Source organism: Neomonachus schauinslandi, chromosome 9 (genome assembly GCF_002201575.2).
Source record: "Neomonachus schauinslandi chromosome 9, ASM220157v2, whole genome shotgun sequence".
NCBI lineage: Eukaryota > Metazoa > Chordata > Mammalia > Carnivora > Phocidae > Neomonachus > Neomonachus schauinslandi.
In genome coordinates, this window is record NC_058411.1 from 84122586 (window position 1) to 84147185 (window position 24600).

Consider the following 24600-nt stretch of genomic DNA (forward strand, 5'->3'; position numbering starts at 1 on the left):
AATCTTCCATGTCCAACTCAAATGCTTTCTAGACCTCATTTAGAAAGACTTTATCTTGCATACTTCATTTTCACTCTTGAAAGTGAGCATAATGTAGTGGTTAAGAATGCAGGCTCTGGGGGTGCCTGCATGGCTCAGTCGTTAAGCGTCTGCCTTCAGCTCAGGTCATGATTCCAGCGTCCTGGGATGGAGCCCCACAGCCCGCTTCTCCCTCTCCCACTCCCCCTGCTTGTGTTCCCTCTCTTCCTCGCTCTCTTTCAAATAAATAAATAAAATCTTAAAAAAAAAAAAAAAGAATGCAGGCCCTGGATCTAGACTGCATGGGATGAGTTCTAGTCCCTCTATTAGCTATGTAACCTAAAGGAAGTTATTTTTTTATTTTTATTTTTTTTAAAGTAAGTTATTTTAACGTGCTATGCCTCTGTTTCTTCATCTAGAAAATGGGATAACAGCATCTACCTCATAGCTTAGTTGTGAGGACTAAATAAGTTAAATCACTTAAAGTCCTTACAATAGTGCCTGGCATATAGTCAGTACTCCAAAAATGTGAGTTGCTATTTATTTAATTATGGCAGCATTTCCCAAACTATGTTCCATAGGGATATAATAAGTACTATCTTAAAAAATGTTCAATTGTCAAGTAAGTTTGGTAACTTCTGTATTAAACAATAAAATAGACATCTTTAATAAAGGACTTCTTAGAGCCTTTAATGTAATATGCACTGTGAATCTTCATGGGGGACGGGAGGTTTTACAGCCATTTGGTGTTTCTCAAACTTTGACCATGGAACATTTTTTTTTTTCCCTCAGAGTATCTAAAAGATCTGCTGCTTCCAGAAATATACTTTAGAAAACACCACATCGGGCACCTGAGTGGCTCAGGCAGTTAAGGGTCTGCCTTCAGCTCGGGTCATGAGCCTGGGGTCCTGGGATCAAGCCCCACATCGGGCTCCCTGTTCAGCAGGGAGCCTACTTCTCCCTCTCCCTCTGCCTGCCACTCCCCCTGCTTGTGCTCTCTCTCAAATAAAATCTTAAAAAAAAGATAGCACCACACCAAGTAGTATGTTAGAGTATAACATTTTAGATTACAACATTTACAAAAACTGTTCATGAAAGCAAACTGCTTTTCTAAAGCTGCTCTAAGTTCCCAATCTTTCCAAAATAGTAGTAACATTGGAAAAAAATTCCACAAACATAAAATTGAAGATGAATTAACATCTGGGATTTTGGTATCCAATAAATAAAGAATACAAGACAATTTCTCAAACTAATGTCAAATGCTTTCTGACACGAGGGCCACAATGGCCCATTAATGAACAACAGCAATAGTATGTTCCATTTAATAAACTATATACCAGAGTTTAATTCTCCCTGAGCTCAACTTCCTATATGGCTACCTGGCAGATTTTTTAAAAAGTGCCTAAGTAAAGGAAGGAAAGTAAGTAGCTGTGCCTCTTATCAATTAATACAATGGTTCCCAGAAATTAACATATGTACCAAGAATGGTGCCACATCTTTAATTATAGAAAATCTGTTTAATTTCAGCCAGTATGAGATCTAAACAAAGTCAGCATATAACATTGTCCAATATAACAATGAATAAATGCCAATATCTTGCCAACATAGGGAATGAGTCCATAATGAATCCTACTACGAAATAAAGGTGCATCTCCTACCTATAACCACACATGGATGGAGACCAAGAAAGGACGCAATGAATAAACATAAACACGAGTGAGAAAACAGTGAGAAACAATGAGGAAACACATGGAGTAAAACAGGGAGTTCTAAACCTCATTAAGAGTTTCCAAGGATTAAAAATAAATGGCCAAAGGTCAAACAGTAAACCCATGGTTGGCAAAAACAGAGAATTCAAGACTCTCCTCTTACCCATGTTCTCACCGCTTTCTAACAAGATAAAGGAAAACAAAGAGGCTAGTTAGTTGCACAAGAAAAGCGAGCAGGGGTGGAAGTGGAGCACCAGGGAAATTTTTCTACTGAAAGAAATCTGCCAAACAGACCCAAAGAATGTATTACCTCAGTTACTTTTCTTTCTACTTCTGTCCCATCCACATAATACACATCTGTGATGACACGGGTGACAAGTGTGCGAACCTCACGGATTGTTCTCATGTGGCGATGCAAGACATGGCCATGTGGGGGCTGAGGCATATCAAACTCTTCCTCTCCCTGTGACAGAAAATACAGAACACAAGCATGGGTCTCTGCAAAATGGCAGAATCATAAATCAACTTCTTCATGATGAGCATTGCTCAGAGGTTCCATGAATCTAGTGTGATGGAATTTTCCAGTTGTTTTGTTTTCTACTCACCTATAGATAAGAACAGGGATGGACCAGCTATATAGCCAGAGGCTAGGAAGAGTTTGTATTAGTTTATCACTTAAAATGACCTATTTCTGTCTAAATCAAAATCATAACATCTAGCACTTATATCTAGGATAGTTAAGTGAAACTCTGACCCCCCTAAAAGTACATTTTAGGTTATAATCCTTCTGATTTTGATGCTGACTTGTCAATCAGTATACAAACTTACACTTGCAACATCTCTTTAAATAAAAGGAAGGCATTCTTTAGAACTTCATATAAAAACAGAGTAATCTATTAATCTCAGTGCAGTCTGTCTTTCCCGCATTAATAACCTATAGTTTATTTATGCCTAGAATAAGATACACAGATTTCTCTCAGAATTAAATATGAAATATTTAATCTATTTCAAATAAAAGATTACAACTTAAGAGCCAAGCTAGTGTCCAAGAACAGAAAACATTAGTAAATTAGGATTTTGTATTTACTTGTACCATAAAGAATAATCAGTTAAATAGCTTAAATAAACCCTATATATATATATTTTTAAAGATTTATTTATTCATTCGAGACACAGAGATACAGAGAGAGAGAACATGAGCAGGGGGAGAAGCAGGCCCCCCGCGGAGCAGGGAGCCCGATGTGGGGCTCGATCCCAGGACGCTGGGATCATGACCTGAGCCGAAGGCAGATGCTTAACCATCTGAGCCACCCAGGCGCACCTAAACCCTATATTTTTATGTCAACTGTTACATACATGTTTTCTCATAACATATATACCACATTTAACAGCATCCATGCCCTCCCCCCCACCCCACTGGCTCTGTAATTCTGAGGAGAAAATGCACACTTTTTTCTCCCACTTTACTTCCCCACAGTAGACCGATTTTTCTTTCAGCAGTCAGTGTCAAGGTATCCAAGTCTTTCCAAAGAACTATATATACCACTGCAATGATGATGATCCTGGGTTTTTACTGACCAGTATGGTAGTAATTTACCTAAAACTTTCAATAATTTTTCTGAGTAATTCCCACTCCAAGTCCATCTTAGGGATAAAAGTACCTACTAAAATGGGTATCTAAATTACGTAGATATAAATAAAATAAAAAGCATGGAAACGTAAATCAACCAATTTCTTAAAATGTTTGTGTGTGTACAACTCTGGTTCCTGAGTGGTCAGAGTACTGGTCTGTCACACGTCCATCATCAGGGCGCCCCAGTCCCAGAGTCACAACAGCCTAGACCTCCTGCCTGCACACACGGAGAGCCAGGCCCTGGGTCCCAAAGGTCCTCAAGAGTTCAGGGCTACATCAACACTCCTTGTAGTCAGACTTCTCAAGACCTCCTGCACTCTTCCTGTACTACAACAGCCAGACAGATGATCACTTCAAGAGAGACACGTAAATAAACATGTCTGACAGAATAAGAAAGGAGAGAAAGGAAAGGGGGCAGATAAAAAGAAAGCTATGCTTACTCTCTCTTCAAACAGTCTTCTGAAAAGAGGTCTCTGTAAAGATAAATAACTTGAGGATCTTATCTGTATCAAAGGAAGATAACAAAATGAAAACAAAACCAAACTTTCCCTTCAGTAAAAGCCTGGCTCCAGGCGTACCCGATACAGAAGTGAAATGTTAAGGAATGTCAAAGGTAGGCTGCTTATGCTTTTCCCCAACACCGGCCTGAGCCCTACCCAGAAAGCAGTGGATACGAAAACACTGGCACTTGGAAAATCTCCACAGAGCCTTCCTCATTTTCCAACATTCTTCAAAAGAGAGCACAGCAATGCCGTTTTCTGTTACTGTGCCCACCCAATCTATAGTTTTTTATTGTAGTATAATATACAGAAAACTTACCACTGTAACCATTTGTAAGCATACAGTTTGTGACCTGAAGTACATTCACACTGTTGTGCAAACATCACCATATGCACCTCCAGAACTTCTCATCTTTCCCAAATGAAACTGTACCTATTCACCACCTAGATTTTTCTAACACCTTTCTTAGCAGGAGCAATTAGCTCTTAAATACGTTATTTCACTCTGTGTGACACAACAGCAGTACGGTATCAGCACTGGTACCGTTCACAGCAGTATTTAAAATCATAATAATCAACAGGGAGCAGTGATAACCAACATATACTGGGCACTCACTATGTGCCAGGCGTAGTGCTAAGGGCTTTACATACTTTATCTCATTTAATCCTCACAATATCCCAGACGGAAGTGGTCTGACTCCAAAGCCTAGGCCTAACCACTCTGGCTCACTGGCTCCTGCTATCATCATCATGAGACAGAAGCAGAGATTATTTCCCTATTTTACAGAGAAAGAAAGGAAGATATAACCTTGTGGCTCCAACAAGATTGCTATCTTTAGGATCAAGTTTAATTCTTTTTATAAAGGCAGAGAAACCAAATTATTATGTGGCAGAATGTAGACACTTTAAGGGTAAAAATAGGTGCAAAATAGGATCTACTATAACCCCTATATTCAAAAAGCTATGCTATTTTTAATCTGTACAAACTGATAAAGTCTTAGGTCTCATAGACTGTTACCTTAAAAGGCTAATATTATCAACGTAATTTCTGGAGTTCCTGGAGAAGCGTGGATAAACAGAACAAGACTACAAAGGCCATGATTAATAAATAGAAAAGCAACATAGCATAATGAAAAGAATACCGATTCTGAAGTCAGATATGCTAAGTTCAAATTCCAGTTCTGCCACCTACTGATGGCAAAATCTTGGGCAAGTTACTTAACCTCTCTTCAGCTCGGTTTCTTTACCTGTGAAATGGGAATAATACCACCAACCTCATGGGTTGTCTTGAGCACAATGCTGATACACTTTAGGTGTTCAATAAAGAGGAACTATATTATTTAATTTTTATAAAACAAACAACTTGGACAATTAGAACAAGAGGCACATCACTAATGAAGCTTTCCTAGGCAGATTCCAAGTGAAGATAGTCCACCAGAGCAACTGAAAAGGCAATTTAACCACTATTAGTAACTTCTACACTTTCCCAGCCATGGAACCCAACTGCCACCTGATGAAATTTTATGAACTTCCTCTTATTTGTTAACATGGACACTTCTACCACCACTTCTTATCCATTCAATTTTTACAACTACCTACAATTCCCTACTCTATTCCCAAGAATCTGTTGCTCCTCCAGCCTTACTTCCATCAGCTCCAATCCTTTTCCTCCCATTACATATAGCTGTACCCTCTTTCTGCAGTCCTACTCACCTGAGGACTTCCCCCTTCCTCTCTATTCTTCTTACTGTTCTGTTTCTAATACTGTGGTACACCATCCTTCATGCTTCTCTATCCCTTCTCCTCTGCTTTATACTCTCTCAAGTTCCTGGGAACCTTGGTGAAATAGACTTGAGAGGGAAGCAATTAGCTCTGATGCTTATAAGGGAGGATGAAAAATGGTGGCAGAAAAGATTAAAGGTAGAAGAATATTATAGGGCCCAGACTATACGCCTGGCTTTCTTTTCCAGTAAAGACCTACTTGACAAACTCCAACACTATTTCATTTTCCCTAAAAGACTATCTATTGGCTGCAGCTAACCATAATTTTCACTACACTATCTCTATCCTGAAAAAATTGTTTTTGTTTTTAATGACTGGTCTGTACAAAACTCTTAAGAATTATCATTAGGTACACGTACCACAACTTAAATTCTCCAGAAATCCATAAAGTCAAAAACAGGGCCCCTTAGATACCCTATACGTTCTCTCACCTGGCTGTGGAGCGACTCTGTATCATCCCCAGGAGCACTGACTGGTTTTTCACCACTCCCCCTCTCAGTCTGAACTGTGGCATCTTGTTTTCCAGAATTCTGGTCCACCGTACTGGTCCCCTGTTCACACACATTCTTTACAGTCTGAGTTGCTGCTGAAACAGTTTTTGGGACCCATAGGGAACGCTCTATGGTCTGGATTCCTATGTTATTTTGGCTGGGCCTTTCAACCAAGGCATTACTAGGTTTTTCCTGATTGGTATTCCTGCCTTCTTTCTGGCCTTCTAGCACATCTGTCTCCACTGCTTCCCCTTGAGGACTGGATGGCCCCTGTGTGGCCACCTGCTGGGAGATAGGAGAAGGAGGGTCTTTGACAGGACAACTGGGCTTCATAGGCTGTTGACTCTTCCTGGTCCTTTGTTCACCTTCCAATTTTTCCTTTTCTTCTTCACCTTGAGTACCTGGAAAACTGAGCGAGTTCCCCCTAAAAATCAACCACAGAAAGAAACCATGTCAAGTAAGCAAGTGTGAGTGTGTGTGTACTGGCAAGAGGAACTACAATTTGACAATTTGAGAAATGTGGAGAAGGGAGAAAATAAGGACTAAGCATTTCACCTTACAAAGTTCTTCAACATAATTTCACTTTTTTTTAAAGATTTATTTGTTTCCTTTAGAGAGAGCAAGCGTGTGGTGGGGAGGGGCAAAGGGAGAGGGAGAAAGTCTCAAGCAGATTCCATGCTGAGCCTGACTTGGGACTGGATCTCACCACCCGGAGATCACAACCTAAGCCAAAACCAAGAGTGAGACTCTCAACCAACTGCACCACCCAGGCGCCCCAACGTAACTTCACTCTTGAAAACATAATGGTACACAGGACTATCCCACCATAAGAATAAAACAGTCATAAAATTTCTTCCCATCATTAGTTATGAAGTCTGAAATCTGACACAGGGAAATAAGGTAAACAAAAAGATGTAAAGCCATTACTGAAGTCATAGTCAATGAAGGCAGTTTAGAGATCTACTTCAAAAAAGCTTAATTAGGTCAAGATGTCTTATTTGGTTTTTATTGGTTCTAACATTCTTTAAATGACTCCTAGGCACTTTTCATTACTTCCTACCCCAACCAATAATTTTAGGAAAAGAAACAATCTATACAGGATAGAGTTATACGTGAGATTCTAGCTTTGGTAGCTAGCTATACTGGTATATCTTACAACTAACAAGAATGACTTGGTTCCTTAAAGACCGTTCCCAAGATACAGCCTACTTCTTTTCATTAGTCTTCCCATTTGGCTATCAGTGATTTATTCACTTATCCCACAAGCATTTGATTAATGTCTCCTACAAACTAGATACCACGAAGCTCTGAGGTGCCCAGGGCTTTCTTAGATGTCCTTAACCAGAATAAAAAGACCCAGATTAACTCCAAGTGAGGTTACATAGAAACCTGACATTCATGTCTTATTCATCTCACTTCAAACACCTAACACAGAGCTTATTATACAGTAAGTGCTTAATAAATGTACTATGGACAAAAGAATTAATGTTCTCTCCACTGAGAGATTAACTGCAAAAATCTACTCTCAGATTAAGTAAACTAACTGCATAAGCAGCAAATTCATATAGAAAATGCCTATAAACTTTTAACTTTTTGGTAAATTACATATTCAGTGAGTCAAAACACTACAAACAAAACAAGAAACTAATGCATTTTAGGCTATATTTAAATGTATAGTAGTCAAAATAAAGATAAAAGGAATCCATTCTGAACTGACCATGGTACGACTATATCTGGATCTGTTTCAGTTTGGAGTATCATAGTTTATAAGGCATAAACTGAGACACACCTAGAAGAGAACAGCCAGGATGATCAGGGATCTAGAAACCATATCATATGTTGCTGAAAGTATTTGGCCAGAGAAGGACAGAACTAGTCACTGAGAAAGAGAAAGCGGTCTCTGATCTGGGAGGAGCTCCCACCCCTTAAGAGCTGAGCTGACAAATGTAGGCAGAAAAAAGGAAACACGAAGAGCTCTTTGAGAAATGCCCTGCTCTGGATCTTGAAAGAGAAAAGGAGAAGTTTCTGAGATGTCTATCTTGTTGAACTCAGCTTACCAAACCAGGAGATTAAAGAAAGATTTAGAACAGAGGCCTAGCCAAAGAGAGCCCGGTAAAAATTTGGTGGTCATAGCTTGAGTCCTGTCAGGAACCTCAAATGAGTAACGATATATAACACAATAAAGAAAAGGTAAGAATAATACCACCAGGAAACAGATGAGTAAAACCTACCTCTGATGAGGTTATAAGTGACCATATATATAAATCACTTAGCACAAGGGCTAGGTACACAGCAGATGTTCAATCAATACTAGTTGCATAAAACAAAGCAACTACAAAGACTCAATCCATCTTTTCTATGACCTGAACGCTCATGTTTGAATCTTTCAGGCAGCTAACATATCAATAGCTGAACAACAATGAAAGTCAAAAGCTAGAAGGAACAGGACCTGATTAGCTATTTGAAGAATTCAATTACCACTGTTTCCCACCTTTAAAGAAGCCTTCCACATTTTACAGGAGCTGTTTATTTAGGGTAGAACTTCTGAATAGAGGGATGCCTGGGCGGCTCAGTCAGTTAAGCATCTGCCTTTGGCTCAGGTCATGATCCTGGGGGAAGAAGCCTACTTCTCCCTCTGCCTGCTGCTCCCCCTTGTGAGAATGTGATCTGGGCTATTTGATTCTCAAGAACACCAACAAGCTCATATCTAATAATCAGAATGTTAGTAAAAGCATTGACATGTTTCCTCTCAATGTTTATGTCAATAAAAAACATTAAAATTATGCTGCAAATAACATTAGGAATACACCCACTAACAAAACATTATCAAATTCTCTAGCTACAAAATCATTGAACACCACCTAATAATGAAAATACAAGCTTATTTCCATTTCCATTACTTATTTCCCTATACTAAATATAAGAATTTTACATCCCAAACAAGACAGAGAAAAAATACTTTGTAACTCAAAAATGTTTTTCTTTTTTTTTTTTTTAAAGATTTTATTTATTTATTTGACAGATAGAGAGCACAAGTAGGCAGAGAGGCAGGCAGAGGGAGAGGGAAAAGCAGACTCCCCGCTGAGCAGGGAGTCTGACGCGGGGCTCGATCCCAGGACTCCAGGATCATGACCTGAGCCGAAGGCAGCCGCTTAACCGACTGAGCCACCCAGGCGCCCCTCAAAAATGTTTTTCTGTTTCAGAGCTGTTCTAAGAGATTATGGAGTAAAGAAATCATGGGCAAATCTTAATTCCATCAAGTATGACAAACTTTAATTTAGGGTGAACATCTCTGTTTTGCCCTATGGGAAACTAATGAAAAATAAAGTCTTGTTAAAAGCAAACATTTCCAAAACTAAGAAAAAAGACGTACTCTTAAAAATATAGAATGATAGATTTTTTTTAGAATTATATATTTTCATAAATTTATGAAGACTGAATCATTTCAAATTGATAAAACAAGCAAATCAAGACAAAAATCTGTACCTATAAAATATTAAATAAAATTTCTCATAACATCTCATTTATAAATCCATCTAGAATATGTCACAGTCCCTCAGATAAAAATGTAAGCTCAAGTTCACAAAATGGTAGCAACGTACATTCTAGATTTTGGTACCAACCATTCTGCAAATCAATACAACTCAAAAGAGGCTATGAAAATAATGCTCACCTGATGGGCGCAGAGGGAGGATCCTGACTTCGAGCCTCCTCATCTTGTTGGGCTTCACAAACACAGCTAAACACAGACACGGTCTTCGGAGGACTGAGATAATAAATTAAAGCAATATATTGTGTTAGTTTTGAATGAAAAAGTACCTCTGGAAATAATCCTTTTTAGGCACAAAGGGAATAAAATCCTTGTTCTACATCCCAAACCACCTTATGCCAAAATATCCTTCATACTTGTTTCAAATCAGCACAATTAACTCTCAAGGAAGATTCACAGGAAATAAGATGGACAGAGGACTATATCAAATACCATAAAGATGCAATCAGCCAATTCCAAACTTTAGTACTCTATAGTACAAACAACTCAGTTTCTTCAACAAATAAATTGCTAGGAACAAAAGAGGGGGTAGGGGTAAGGAGATCCCTATAGATTAAAAGAAATTTTAACTTAAGAGACATAATCAGATTTGATGAGACAAACCAAATCAAATTTTAACTTAAGAGACATAATGTGTGGACCTTGTTTGGATCTTGATTCAACCAAAGTGGAAAAAAAAACCTTTTATGAGGCCATCAGAAAAATCTGAACACTGAATATTTTTTTCAACACTGAATATTTGATGACATTAAGGAATCACTGCCAATTTTAAAAGTATGATCATAGCACTGTGGTCAAGTTCAAAATAAAAATCCTTATCCTTTAGAAATAGCATTGAGATATTTATGGATAAAATGAGATAATGCTGGAATTAGCTTCAAAATAATCCAGTGGGGGAGAGTGTGCTGGAAGTATTTATAAATGAATCAAGACTGACGATGAGTTGGTAATTTCTGACACTGGGTGATGAGTACATAGTGGTGCATTAAACTATTCTTTCTACTTTTGTATATACTTGAAACCTTCAATAATGAAATGTTTAAGAGAAAAAGAAGATAATGGCAAGTAATCTGAACAGAGCCCAGTTACAGATGACACTTTAAAACAGTGGTATTGGGAGCCTGGGTGGCTCAGTTGTTAAGCGTCTGCTTTCGGCTCAGGTCATGATCCCAGAGTCCTGGGATCGAGCCCCGCTTCGGGCTTCCTGCTCAGCCAGGAGCCTGCTTCTCCCTCTCTCACTCCCCCGCTTGTGTTCCCTCTCTAGCTGTCTCTCTCTCTGTCAAATAAATAAATAAAATCTTAAAAAAGAAAAAACAAAACTTTAAAACAGTGGTATTGCTTCATGTGAATGCAAAAGAAGCAATGGTCATCGAAAATATTCAAGCACAGCTTACTTGAAATGATTTCTTATGGTGAACCCAACTGTAAAGTGAATAGTAAAAGATTTTTAAAATCTCGATTCTCATATACACAATTTACTTAACAATACCAATGAATTTCATCTCATTCCCTGACCCCCCAATCCAACCCTCCACCTCTGAGTTTTACCCTCATTTTTCATCCCTACATTTGGCACAAAAGGTTCAACAGCACATTATTTCCCCTTCATGTGCACATGTACAGACTAATAACAAGTTATGTCTGGTATACAATGATGTTAAAACCAAAGAGATCAAGTATATACTCCATTTTCTTCATCTTGTAAGAAGACATAACATTAAACAGTCTTTAACAGAGTAAGGACCCTAAACTGTTATCTTTCAGATTAAATATGCAAGAGCCCAGAGAATAACTAATCTCTCTAAAACAGAATTGAGTACAGATCAAAGGATTTACACATTGGTTAGAAACTTGCAACTGAGGGTCAAATTTAGTCCACAGACGTGTTTTATTTGACCCCAAAAGTAAGAAACTTTATTTTTAAAAATCCAGCTTTCTCTTTAAAAATGTAAAGGTCTGGCAACAATAAGTTTGCATTCTTGCATGGTAATAACCAGCTGGAGTCGAAGAGGAGCACATATTCAAATGGGACACACGTTCAGCCGGCCAACATCCTTAATACTCTGTGCTCTGGCACTTGGCCTGCTTTAAGCCCGATTTAAGAATCCTCACCTATATTTCACCAGCGGCTGCTGCTAGTATGTTCATGCTGGATGACTCATGCCATAAGCCAATGAAACAATTCTACTCTCACAGCCGCCAGATGGCAAAGCTTACCACAAGAGCCTCAGGATGGGGTCAAACTCATCCTCAAAGCATTACAGCATTCATGACAAAGCAAAAATAACAGTTCAACACAGTAGTTAACTTGCAGGCAGAAGAGAAAATGGCCTGAGGCTGCGGCGGAGTCAGGAATCTTTGAAGGAACAAGGTCTAAGGCTATCTCTTGTTAAACCCTTTATTACCTTACCAATAGCAGCAATAATCTGTCTCACCAACAGAAAAAGAAAAAAGGGCACTACCACATGAACAAAAGGGAGAAAGAGAAACACCTTTAAATATCTTAGTTCTAAGTACAGTAAAAGCTTTATGAGACTGAAAGTATTATTAAGACAGCCTACATTAGATTCAACACATGGCTAAATCCTTTATGCTGGAGTTTAAGTTTTCTCCTCTATTGATAAATCATCTTCTCCTTATTGCCAGAGTGGCTTTGTATATTAAACTCCTCTAAATAGCAACCAGCTCTGGTTACCTGGCAACAGCCTCAGCAACAGCAGTAGATCCATTTTTTCTTTCGCCAGTTGCAGGCTCTGAATAAAAACAAAAGCAAGGACAGAAAGGAAAGAGAAACAGAATTCAGTTAGTACCACACCTAAAAACCTCCTCTACTAATAACTGCAACAAGTAACAAAAAGAGGTAAGAATAAGTGAACACAAAGCTTTCTTATCATTTAATGGTACAAGTTTTTCTCACTTGCACCAAATCAATTTTCTTTCAAACTTCCTACAGAAGACAGTTTGTCTAGAAACACAATATAATGAATTACTAAACAGTAACATGTAAAAATGAAAATTAAACAACTCCTGAATCAATTCCTCTCTTCTCATACAAATGTATAAAGTTTACATAAGAATATACAAAACACAAAAAAGAACTTTAATAAAAAATTATGCGGGCGCCTGGGTGGCTCAGTTGGTTAAGCGACTGCCTTCGGCTCAGGTCATGATCCTGGAGTCCCGGGATCGAGTCCCGCATCGGGCTCCCTGCTCGGCAGGGAGCCTGCTTCTCCCTCTGACCCTTCCCCCTCTCATGTGCTCTCTGTCTCTCTCATTCTCTCTGTCTCAAATAAATAAATAAAATCTTTAAAAAAAAAAATTATGCAGGGCGCCTGGGTGGCTCAGTTGGTTAAGCTACTGCCTTCGGCTCAGGTCATGATCCTGGAGACCCTGGATCGAGTCCCACATCGGGCTCCCTGCTCAGCAGGGAGTCTGCTTCTCCCTCTGACCCTCCCCCCTCTCATGTGCTCTCTCTCATTCTCTCTCTCTCAAATAAATAAATAAAATCTAAAAAAAAAAAAAAAAAAAAAAAAAAAAAATTATGCAAAAAAGTCTGAAATTGATGCACAAAATTTTATTTATTTTTTTGATGCACAAATTTTAAATAGTGTGCAGTTTTTTAAGAGAACCCACACACAGTACTCAAGTTCTTCCCCAAGTGCCTTTGGGACAGATACTCAAAAAACAAAACACATTTTCAAGAAAGAATCTCTAGCAAAGAATTAAGGGTGATACTGAAAAGAATCCCATATTCTTAAAGCAATGTCACTAATGCCAAAGGATTAAAATGTGTTCATGTACAATTTATTCCAGCCTTAGAGAAAATAAGTATTTTTAAACATTTCTAAAGCATTTATGACCTGACATAATTTAAAGAAGGTAGCAGTTAAACGTTAGCGATTAGAGCCTGGCTCTGAAACAGACACCTGGCTCAGGCCCTGGCTCCAGCATTTAGTAGTCCAACCTGGGAATAAACTCCATCTTCTGAATCAGTTTCCTCATCTATAAGACAGAGATAAAACAGAACCAACCTCACAGATTTGTTGTGAGGATGAAATGAGTAAAAGTGTGACTACAGTGCCTGCCTGATACAATGCTCCTAGTAACAAGAAAGGTAGTAATATCATCCAGAAAGTTAGCTCCATTTAAGGTCTTCCCAGTTGTAATTTCAAATCTAAAGATTCAATCTTTAAAAAAAGGCCAGGGGAGAGGGGCGAGGCGGGGACGGAAGGCCTGGCTGGCTCAGTTAGTAGAGCACGTGACTCTTGATCTCGGGGTTGTGGGTTCAAGCCCCATGTTGAATGGAGAAATTACTTAAGAATAAAGTCATTAAAAAATAGGGGCGCCTGGGTGGCTCAGTTGGTTAAGTGGCTGCCTTTGGCTCAGGTCATGACTCCAGGGTCCTGGGATAGAGCCCTGCATCGGGCTCCTTGCTCAGCAGAGAGCCTGCTTCTCCCTCTCCCTCTGCCTGCCTGCCGCTCCCCCTGCTCGTGCTCTCTGTGTCGAAAAAAAAAATCATTAAAAAATAAATATAAATAAAGTTTCAAGGCTACCACATACTCTCTTGATAGGCCATACTTGATACCAGATATAATAAAAATGGAAACATGTAATACTTTGATTTCTACTGAACAGTAAGATTCAAATTAATAAGCACTGAAAAGCAGAATAGCACTGTAATTCGGACCCAGATTTCTGGTTCTTGAAACTACTTTGTTGTTGTTTATTTTTTATTTTAATTTTTTTAAAAGATTTTATTTACTTGACAGAGACACAGTGAGAGAGGGAACACAAATAGGGGGAGTGGAAGATGAGGAAACAGGCTTCCCCGCCGAGCAGGGAGCCCGATGCGGGGGCTCGATCCCAGGACCCCAGGATCATGACCTGAACCGAAGGCAGATGCTTAACGACTGAGCCACCCAGACACCCCTTTTATTTTAACTTTTAAAAAAGATTTGTATATTTGACGGGGGGAGAGAGCGAGCATGTGTGCACAAGGTGTGGGTGGATAGGGGCAAAGGGAGAGGGAGAGAGAGAATCTCCAGCAGACTCCCCGCTAAGCACATAGCCCAATATGGAGCTCAATGCCACGACCCTGAGACCATGACCTAAGCTGAAACCAAGAGTTGGGACGCTTAACCAACTGAACCACCAGGGTGCCCTGTTTTCATTAGTTTTTTTTATAGTTTATTTTTTTAGGAATCTCTATGTGGGGCTCGAACTCAACCAAAGCGGGGCTCGAACTTAGGATCCGACATCAAGAGTCACATGCTCTTCCAACTGAACCAGCCAGGCACCCCTGGTTCTTAAAACTACTTTGAATTCAGGCTATTCCATTTACTAGGTGTTTGACTCTAGGAAAGGTGCTCAATCTTCCTATGCCTCAGTTTCCTCAACAGGTTTGTTGTGAGATTTACTGAGATATACATGTAAAATGCCTGGCGTATCGTAAGAACTCAAAGTATATTAGCTAGAATTTCTTTTCTTTGGTCTCCAGAGAATGAGAGGCCCTTCTTATTCAAGTCCACCCATTCTACCCATAGTCTTTGAAAGCTTCCTCTCCCAATGCCCTCAGGGTTTTGATCCATCAACTGTTTCCCTTATTTCCTCATTTTTAACCCATTTCTCTTCTGGAGACTTTGTTCCAGTCTATAAATCTCCTTAGGCCCCTATGCTTAGGCATAAAAATGAAAAAAATCTCCTCCAATCCTGAATTTCTCTCTAACTTGGCATATTTTTTCTTCCTTCCTCATATAAACTTCTCAAAAGTAGAATACATTTGCTACCTCTTCTCCCCATCAATCCTAAATCACCTTTAGTGCAGCGCCCACCCAAAGCACCGTACTGAAATAGTTCTTGCTAGAGTCACCAAATGGATCCTAATTGCCAAATCCAACATACATTTTCAGATACACCTTATCAGACCCACACTTTTGTGTCTCACAATGTTACCTTCTTGTTAATTCTCCTCCCCATAGACTTCCATCTTCATACTCTCCTAGTCTTCTTTGCTGAATGTTCCTTTACAATCTTTTGTAAGACTTCTTCCCGTTCTAACTCCATTAAATAGCATTTACAAACTACCTAGTGGAAAAATTATAAACTTTTGTGTCAGATAGATCTGATTCAAACTCTAGGACTACCTCTTAGCAGTTATTGTGACCTTAGCGGGGCACCTGGGTGGCACAGTTGGTTAAAGCGTCAGACTCTTGGTTTCAGCTCAGGTCATGATCTCAGGGTCATGATCTCAGGGTCCTGAGATGGAGCCACATATCAGGCTCCGTGCTCAGCACAGAGTCTACTTAAGACTCTCTCTCCCTCTCCCCCTCCCTACCCTCTAAAATAAATAAACATTTTTTAAAAAATTATTGGGACACCTGGGTGGCTCAGTCATTTCAGAATCTGACTTCAGCTCAGGTCATGATCTCAGGGTCCTGGGGTCAGGGTCCTGGGGTCAAGCCCCGTGTCGGGCTCCACGCCCAGCAGGAACTCTGCTTGTCCCTCTCCCTCTGCGCCACCCCCCCACCCCAGCTCATGCTATCTCTCTCAAATAAATAAAATCTTAAAAAAAAAAATTATGACCTTAGGGATGTAACTGGAAAAGCTCTCTTTGTGTCTGGAAATAAGAATATCTACTTTAGAGTGCTATCATGAAAACTAAATTCAGACGTAGATTCATTTTGGGTTCTCCCCCCCCCTTACCTCCATATTCTAACTGGTCCCAAGGTTCTCTCTATTCTACTATTTACCTCTCAGATTCATCCCCTCATCTCCATCCCCACTACTAATGACCCTACTTCTTGGTTAAACAAAGACTGAGTTTTCCAGGCAGGAGAACAGGAAATGGGCAAGGCAAGGTAAGGAAGAATGCACAAAGGCACAATGTTTTGTTGTTTTTTTTTTAAGATTTTATTTATTTGACAGAGACACAGTGAGAGGGAACACAAGCAGGAGGAGTGGGAGAGGGAGGGGGAGAAGCAGGTTCCGTGGAGCAGGGAGCCCAATGCGGGGCTCGATCCCAGTACCCTGGGATCGTGACCTGAGCCGAAGGCAGACGCTTAACGACTGAGCCACCCAGGCGCCCCAGGCACGTTTTTAAACACTCAACTGATCCTTTTAAAAAAAACAAACGTGGGGCACCTGGGTGGCTCAGTCAGTTGAGCGTCTGCCTTTGGCTTGGGTCGTGATCTCCCAGGGTCCTGGGATCAAGTCCTACATTGGGATCCATGCTCCACGGGGAGCCTGCTTCTCCCTCCGCCTCCCTCTCTCTAGCTCTGTCTTTCATGAATGAATGAATGAATGAATGAATAAATAAATAATAAAAAAACAAATCTGATATTACTCCCTTACCTAAAATTCTTCAGTGTCTCGGCTTCATGTAAAAGGCCTTTCTGAATATGGATCCTACTTTGCAGCCTCCTTTGTACCTTCTCTGCATTTTAGCCATACTAATCAATGTGCAATTAATTAATGTGAGAAACAGTCAACATAAGCCTACAATGTGAATCCACAATCCTACATTGTCTACCCTCTTCTGAACTGTTTCTGAATATGGAAACCAATTACTTTAGAGATACGGGTTTAACACAGAGAAACAAACAGCACCAAAGATTATAAAATGAAGCTCTTCAGTAACGAGACAGTGACTAGCCGAAAGCAAAGAATTAAATCTATGAGAATAAGACTTAAGAGACACACTTATAATTATACAGGTATTAATCACTGTAACTAGAAGATAACTAATACGTCTCAGATGCTCCGCAGCTACTAATTACCCAAGATTAACATAAAATAAAACTTACTTTCCAGACTAAACTGCAAAGACTCTTCACTCGTCTCAGTCTCAGGACTGACCAGTTTCATTCTTAGACATAATTTATCATCCATTTCTTGGGCAGCCCCAGGATCTCCTTTTTCATTCCCAAGTATGGGATCATTGCTCTCCACCATGCTTTCAGACATGACATCACTGGTTGCTATTGTGCTTTCTGGATAGTTGCTAATACCTGAAAGAAGGGAGGCAGGAGGAAGAAAGAAAGAACACTAAAATACAAACATGAAAAACTGCAATTCAAGGTCATCAATTTGCCTGTTTGGCTCCACAGCTCTGCAGGACTGCAGGGGGTTCCTAGGATAAATCCTGTCACAGTATCAACAACTACGCACTAGTTTTGACACCTGGTCTTAAGAGGAGCAACAGGATTCAGTTCCACTTCTGCATCTGGACAAAGGATGCTGCATGAGCCCTCAGCCAGCCCACATCTGCCAGCATCAGGCATAGGTAGCAGGAGACTCCAGACGGCATGATTGTTACCTCCCAGCACTGACTAGAGAAAACAAATAGGTTAATGCAGAAGACTACTGGCTGCTTCAGGGAAGGAGGATCTAAGTTTTCCTGCCCTGTCAAGCAGCAGACTGATAGCCAGTACTGATAAACAGTACTTCTACCCTACCCTATTTCCTGACCCTTCCTTATAAAAATAGCTCTATTATCATTGCTTAGCACTCAGACTCTACTGCCTTGCAAGTAACAGAATAAAATTCTCATAAATATTCTCTTCCTTCCTTCCACCCTTTCTTTCTTCTCATCACCGCTCAAAATCTTCTGGGAGTTAAAACTCCTGGAATCAGACACCACAAACTTATTCTTCCTAAGACAAAAACCAACCTTCTCAGGCAAGCCCAACTCCTCAGATCTAAAAGAATCACTTGCATAAAGAATGGTATCTCAAAAATTCTGCTTTAAATACCATTATATTTTAGTCACTCACCAATAGGAGTACTGTGTCTCTTGGGTTCCAATTTTAGGTGACCAATAAGAGGTGGAGTTGCACCCGTCAATGGTGGGATAATTTCACCTTCTTTAGGCAAAGTGAAATGAAATGGAGTTTCTGGAGAGGGTAAAAAAAAAAAAAAGATGAACAAAAAGGAAACCAAAATGGAAGTACAGAAAAAAAAAAAAGTAAAAGTAAAAAGAACTACAAGAAATATTTCAATTATTCTTCTCCTGTGCTCCCCAAATCGGGCTCATTCCCAACACCCCTCACCAGGCCTCCCAGATAATTTCCTACTATTCTCTGTGCTCCAGTTACAGCCATCAACAACAGGACTGACAGACACAAAGCATACAACCAGAAAACAGACAAACTGAGGAGGCCCAAAGTGTAGAGGCCTTGAGGAACAGGAGATGAGAAGTAACATGTACTGACCACTCTAGGCCATGATAGTAATATTCATATCTAAACGTCTGCACAGTGGTAAATCTCACATACATGAGCATTCCCAGTATATACATTTTGGTTAGTCATCAATAAATTAATATAAATATAAAACATTTGTCAAGATATAAAACTTCACTTTTTAACTAGGCCTTGGTTCCAAATTTTTACTAATCAGAATTAGTAAACTGCCAAAATCACACTTTCTGTTTTTTTAATTGTTTACCTCTTTTAATAAAATGACTAAGTTTGGGAGAAAAAAAAGAACTGTACCAGACTGCTCCTATTAAAACCTAACATCTGAAAATTTGTACTTACTTTCCTTTGATGGTTCAAAATACCTACAATCTGCCATACCTAGTCACTTTGCAAACATTTTGCAAACATTTTGCCTAATGTGTATCCTAATACCACCAAGCAATTCTCCAATTCTCAGCAGACTGACTGGGTGTCTTTCAATTCTGACACTATCTACCTGGAGATAGCATCAGATCCCACAAATTAAAAGCTCAGTCCTGGGGCACCTGGTTGGCTCAGTCGTTAAGCGTCTGCCTTAGGCTCGGATCATGATCCCAGGGTCCTGGGATCAAGCCCCGCCATCAGGCTCCCTGCTCTGCAGGAAGCCTGCTTCTCCCTCTCCCACTCCCCCTGCTTGTGTTCCCTCTCTCACTGTGTCTCTCTCTGTCAAATAAATAAATAAAATCTTTAAAAAAAAGCTCAGTCACACAATCGCAAAGCCAGGTTGTTACCTGTGTTTCTGACCAACTGGCTATACCCTGAAGATCCTACGACCTCCTCCCTCAGGTATGATTAACTTACAAGCTGCTCACAGTACTCAGAGAAACACTTATTACTTACATTTACCAATTATAAAGGACACAGATGAACAGCCAGATGAAGCGGTACAGAGGGTGAAGTCCACAGGGGTTCTGATAGCAGGAGCTTCTGTCCCCATGCAACTGGGATGAGATACCTACCCTCCTGGCACATTACAAGGAGGAACCTTATTAAATCCTGTTCAAGAGTTTTTATTGAACTTTAATCTCCAGCCCCTCCTTCCAGGAGGAAGGTGGATAGGACTGCAAATTTCAATCCCCTGTCACTAGGTCTTCCTGGTGTACAGTCCTGTCCTGAAGCTATGTAGGGATTCCACCTCATTAGCATAATCTCAGAAGTGTTTGAAAGGGTTTGTTATGAATAACAAAAGAGGGGCACCTGGGTGCCTCAGTCAGTTAAGCGGCTGCCTTCCGCTCAGGTCCTGATACCAGAGTCCTGGGATCTAGCCCTGCATCCAGCTCCAGCCTCGCATCCAGATCCCTGCTCATTGGAGAGCCTGCTTCTCCCTCTGCCTGCCTTTGGCTCAGGTCATGATCCCAGGGTCCAGGGATCAAGCCCCACATTAGGTCCCTGCTCCGCGCGGAGTCTGCTTCTCCCTCTCTTCCCTGCTCATGCTCTCTCTTGCTATCTCTGTCACTCTGTCTCTCTCTAATAAACAAAATCTTAAAAAAAAAAAAAAAGATATTCCTATCACTTAGAAAATTACAAGGATTTTTGGAGCTCTGTGCAAGGAACTGGATGAAGACCAAGTTTATTTCTCATAATACCATATTTTTCTCTTTTCATCTTTTTCCATTCCACTCCTATTCTTTATTATCTTTTATATGAAGCACTTTGATACTTTTGTCTTCAAAGTCACAAAACAACAACAAAAAACATCTCTTACATCTACATGTGAGAGAAAATGAATTAGTAACCTGAAGGGATGAAAAGAGAAAATGAAAAAACTTTAGAAATAAAGGATGAGGGGTGCCTGGGTGGCTCAGTGGGTTAAGCGGCTGCCTTCAGCTCAGGTCATGATCCCAGGGTCCTGGGATCGAGCCCCACATCGGGCTCCCTGCTCAGCGGGGAGCCTGCTTCTCCCTCTCCCTCTGCCTGCCACTCTGCCTACTTGAGCTATTTCTCTGTCAAATAAATAAAAATCTTTTTAAAAAAATAAAAAAGAAATAAAGGATGAAAAGTATATTATGCTCAGCTAAAGGAACTGCAAAGAGTGTGAGTGAAGAATCATAGAATCACCCTTTTTTTTTTTTTTTTTTAAAGATTCATTTATTTGAGAGAGAGAGCAAGAGCAAGGGGAGGTAGAGAGGGCGAGAAGAATCCCTAAGCAGACTCTCTGTGGGGCAGCAGAGCCTGAGAACATGACCTGAGCCAAAATCAAGAGACGGACACGTAACCAACTAAGCTACCCAGGCACCCCTCAGAATCACATCTTATGGCAAAGAATTCCACCACAGTAACAGAAAAAAGAGAAAGGGGTCAGGTAGATAAGGATTCATTCTTTAAAAAAAAAAAAAGGATTCATTCTCTGGCAATTCCCTAAAAAGCAAGTCCTTTAGGTTAATAAAGAAGAACTTAGAATAGATATAGAAACTAAAGAATAAAAAAACATCTCACAAAGCATCAAACATTCCAAAGATGTATTTTATAGAATTTTGGTTCCTGGAACAATCACCTGCACTGCACTGCTCTCTTGACAAGAACCATCCCTCATATTATGATTGACCATGCAGACTTCTGAAAGTCTACATGAAATGTTTAAGTCCATCCTTCTGTCATACCATAATATGCAAATTTAACATGCAAACATTAATTACTGAACATTTCCCTGTAACAGGGTTTCCTTTGCATAGCACAAGATAAAACTTATGAAAAATTATTTTAGCACCACTGACCCAGCTACATTCCTACAGCCTAATGGAAAAATGAGTCTAATTTTATAGGCAACACTGCCACTATTTATCTGGGCCTTCAATGACTCATTCCTGGATTATTACAACAGCCTATCAATTACATTCTCTGCCTGAAGTCTCTCCCTTTCCCCAACCCCCAATTCTTTTAGCACAAAACCAAAGCAACATTCTTATAAAATATTACTTTGAACATGTTAGCCCCTTGTCAAAATGCCAAAGTTTCCACTAGAAGATAAATTCCTAACTCTTTAGTCAGCATTCAATTAACTAGAAGCAGCCTTTATTTTTAGTCTTTAATTATTCATATTCAGAAAGCCTCTATTCAATGTCCTCCAAATGCTTTCCCATTTCTCTGCTTTTGTTCAACTCATCTGAAAGACACTACTAATCTAGTCAAGTTATCACCATCCCACAAAATAATATTTAGCCTTTAATACTGGAATTTTCCACATACTTAATTATTTCTCTAACATTTAGCACACCTATTGTTTAAATTATCAAGTCCCTTCCCTTCTTGCTATCCCAGATTATCATGGGCTATCCTACTGTATGCGAGCATATCAACCTATGAAGAAAGACAGCAATGAACAAAAGGAGATTTAATATCAATCATCAAACCAGCTGAGTGGGGTGTTTGCCCTTATTACTAAGGATTTTAGAGAATTCATTAGTTCAAAGCAATTTTTAAAACCCTTAATGTCAGGAAGGTCTCCCTGACTTCTAACTTTGTTACATTTATAGCCCATTTAATCTTCTTTTGTGCTCAAAACAACTGGTGGTCACTTCTTACAACTCATTAAAAGCCATCTAATTAAAAATATGAGAATTTCTATACTGGGAGACATCATGCATAAACAGTATACCCTAAGAGTCTGCCTGTGACATTAACGGCTAATTAGAATGATACTCCATAAAGTAAGCCAATAAAGGTTAGAGCTGGAATACAAAACATACCTAGCTTCCCTGACCATTATTAACCTATCATAGACTACCACTTGTGGATTTAATTATAGACTTGCTGAACTTGTCACAATCTTTCACATAATCAACCTATCAAAAGTATATTCTGTATTGAAGAAGGCTGGGTTTCCAAGTACCATCTTTCTAAATTTCCTTTTTCAAAGTTCAAGAGGTCCTTAAGGGGCACCTGGATGGCTCAGTCAGTTAAGTGGCAGCCTTTGGCTCAGGTCATGATCTCAAAGTGTCCTGGGATCAAGCCCAGAGTTGGGCTCCCTGCTTAGGAAGGAGTCTGCTTCTCCCTCTCCCTTTGCCCCTCCGTCCTGCTCATGCTCTCTCTCTCTCTCAAATAAATAAATCTTAAAAAAAAAAAAAAAAAAAGAGGCCTCCTTAAACAGATGTCTGAAGAGATCTCCAAGTTATCTATAAATACAGGCACTTAACAGTAATTGTCTCCTTTTCTCTCCCAAATCCCTCTCTTCTCTTTCCTGTTTGAACTTTCACAATTAAGCATGTATCTTTTTTTAAATCAATAAAGCTATTAACAAAAAACAAAAGTACCCTTCTAACTTCAGTATACAGAAATCTAATTAAACAAACCTGGGAGTCAACCAATTCATACCTTTCATTCTGTCTTTCCAGACTAAAGAACCATGAACTTTTTAGGTTACTCTCATTTAAATTAGTCTCTCTTAACCTTTAGCAACTAAACAACTGAATTTTAAGTACAAAATAATTTTTTCTCTTTTCTACCAATGCTCTTCTGAATGAGTTACTCTAGAGGTAAATCCAACAACTGTCTTTACTATTTTTAGTTGTTTGCTCAAAAACTAAAATCTTGAAGCAGAAAATAACTTACTAGTATTTTCAACAATCTAAATATTGAAGTAAGTTTTACTAAGGGAACGTCTACTATAAAAACTGTCCCTGCCAATTAATAGTGTAAGCAAGAATTCATGGAGAATACTATTAACATGATAGAACTAATATCCCAATGTTAGAAGCTTCTTTTGCATACAGTTGCTAAGATAATTAAAAAAATCCTCCTAAGTAACCATACTAAAACAATCTATAGGTCCTAATACTTTCTTAGCCTAGGTCAACAATAATATTTAGATGTAACACAATTACAAAAATATTCAACAATACAAAATATCAGATTATTCAGATAGTTGCCATAATTTGTCAGATTCTACTACATTACACAGTTGTACAGAGTAAAAAGCAGAGACTTCAGAATCAGGAGATGCAGGTTCTAGTCCCACCTCAATTATTAACTAGCCATGACTTTAGAAAGAAGAAACTGAACCCATAACCCCTAACTTCTTTTTCAGCTATAACATTTTCTTGTTCTGAAAAGCGGAAAAAAAAAAAAAGAAGTCCTCTTTACAAAACCTAATGCCTAACGAAAAGGGGCAATTTTGAAAGTTAAAAAAAAAAAAAGTACTACTGGGGCACCTGAGTGGCTCAGTCGTTGGGCATCTGCCTTCGGCTCAGGTCATGATCCCAGGGTCCTGGGATTGAGCCCCACATTGGGCTCCCTGCTGCATGGGAAGCCTGCTTCTCCCTCTCCCACTCCCCCTGCTTGTGTTCCCTCTCTCGCTGTGTCTCTGTCAAATAAATAAATAAAATCTTAAAAAAAAAAAAAAAGTACTACTAATAATCACACCTAGACAAGTATAAGCCACCAAAAGGTCTGATCACCCATATTAATAGCTATGATGATGCCCAAATACTGCTTCTCATTTCCATATCCCAAGAGGCTTGTTTTCTTAAGTTTGTAACTTGTTTTTATTTTTTTATTTTTGGAGTTTGTTTTATTTTTAAATTATACAAACTGTAGGCATTTAGAAAGTTTGGATTCTTTTCAGCTAATGTCATATAGAAAATTCTACAAATATTTCAGAAAGCAATCTATATTCTCATTCTGGTCTTAGATAAAATAGGTAAAGAACACAAACAAATTCCTTTCCCAGTTTAACGTTTAAGATG

General features: G+C 39.3%; 1 protein-coding gene across 2 annotated transcripts in view; it reads right to left on the reverse strand.

The window, feature by feature from the left end:
* TP53BP1 (tumor protein p53 binding protein 1) overlaps positions 1-24600 on the reverse strand; it is a 72549-nt gene that overhangs the window by 16267 nt on the left and 31682 nt on the right. For both annotated transcript variants that reach the window (XM_044918384.1, XM_021695755.2), the window contains 6 exons: positions 18455-18574; positions 17486-17689; positions 12379-12436; positions 9807-9899; positions 6074-6557; positions 2038-2190 (listed from right to left, as the gene is read on the reverse strand). In XM_044918384.1, the coding sequence (XP_044774319.1) occupies positions 2038-2190; positions 6074-6557; positions 9807-9899; positions 12379-12436; positions 17486-17689; positions 18455-18574 (1112 nt within the window). The remainder of the gene's footprint in view (positions 1-2037; positions 2191-6073; positions 6558-9806; positions 9900-12378; positions 12437-17485; positions 17690-18454; positions 18575-24600) is intronic.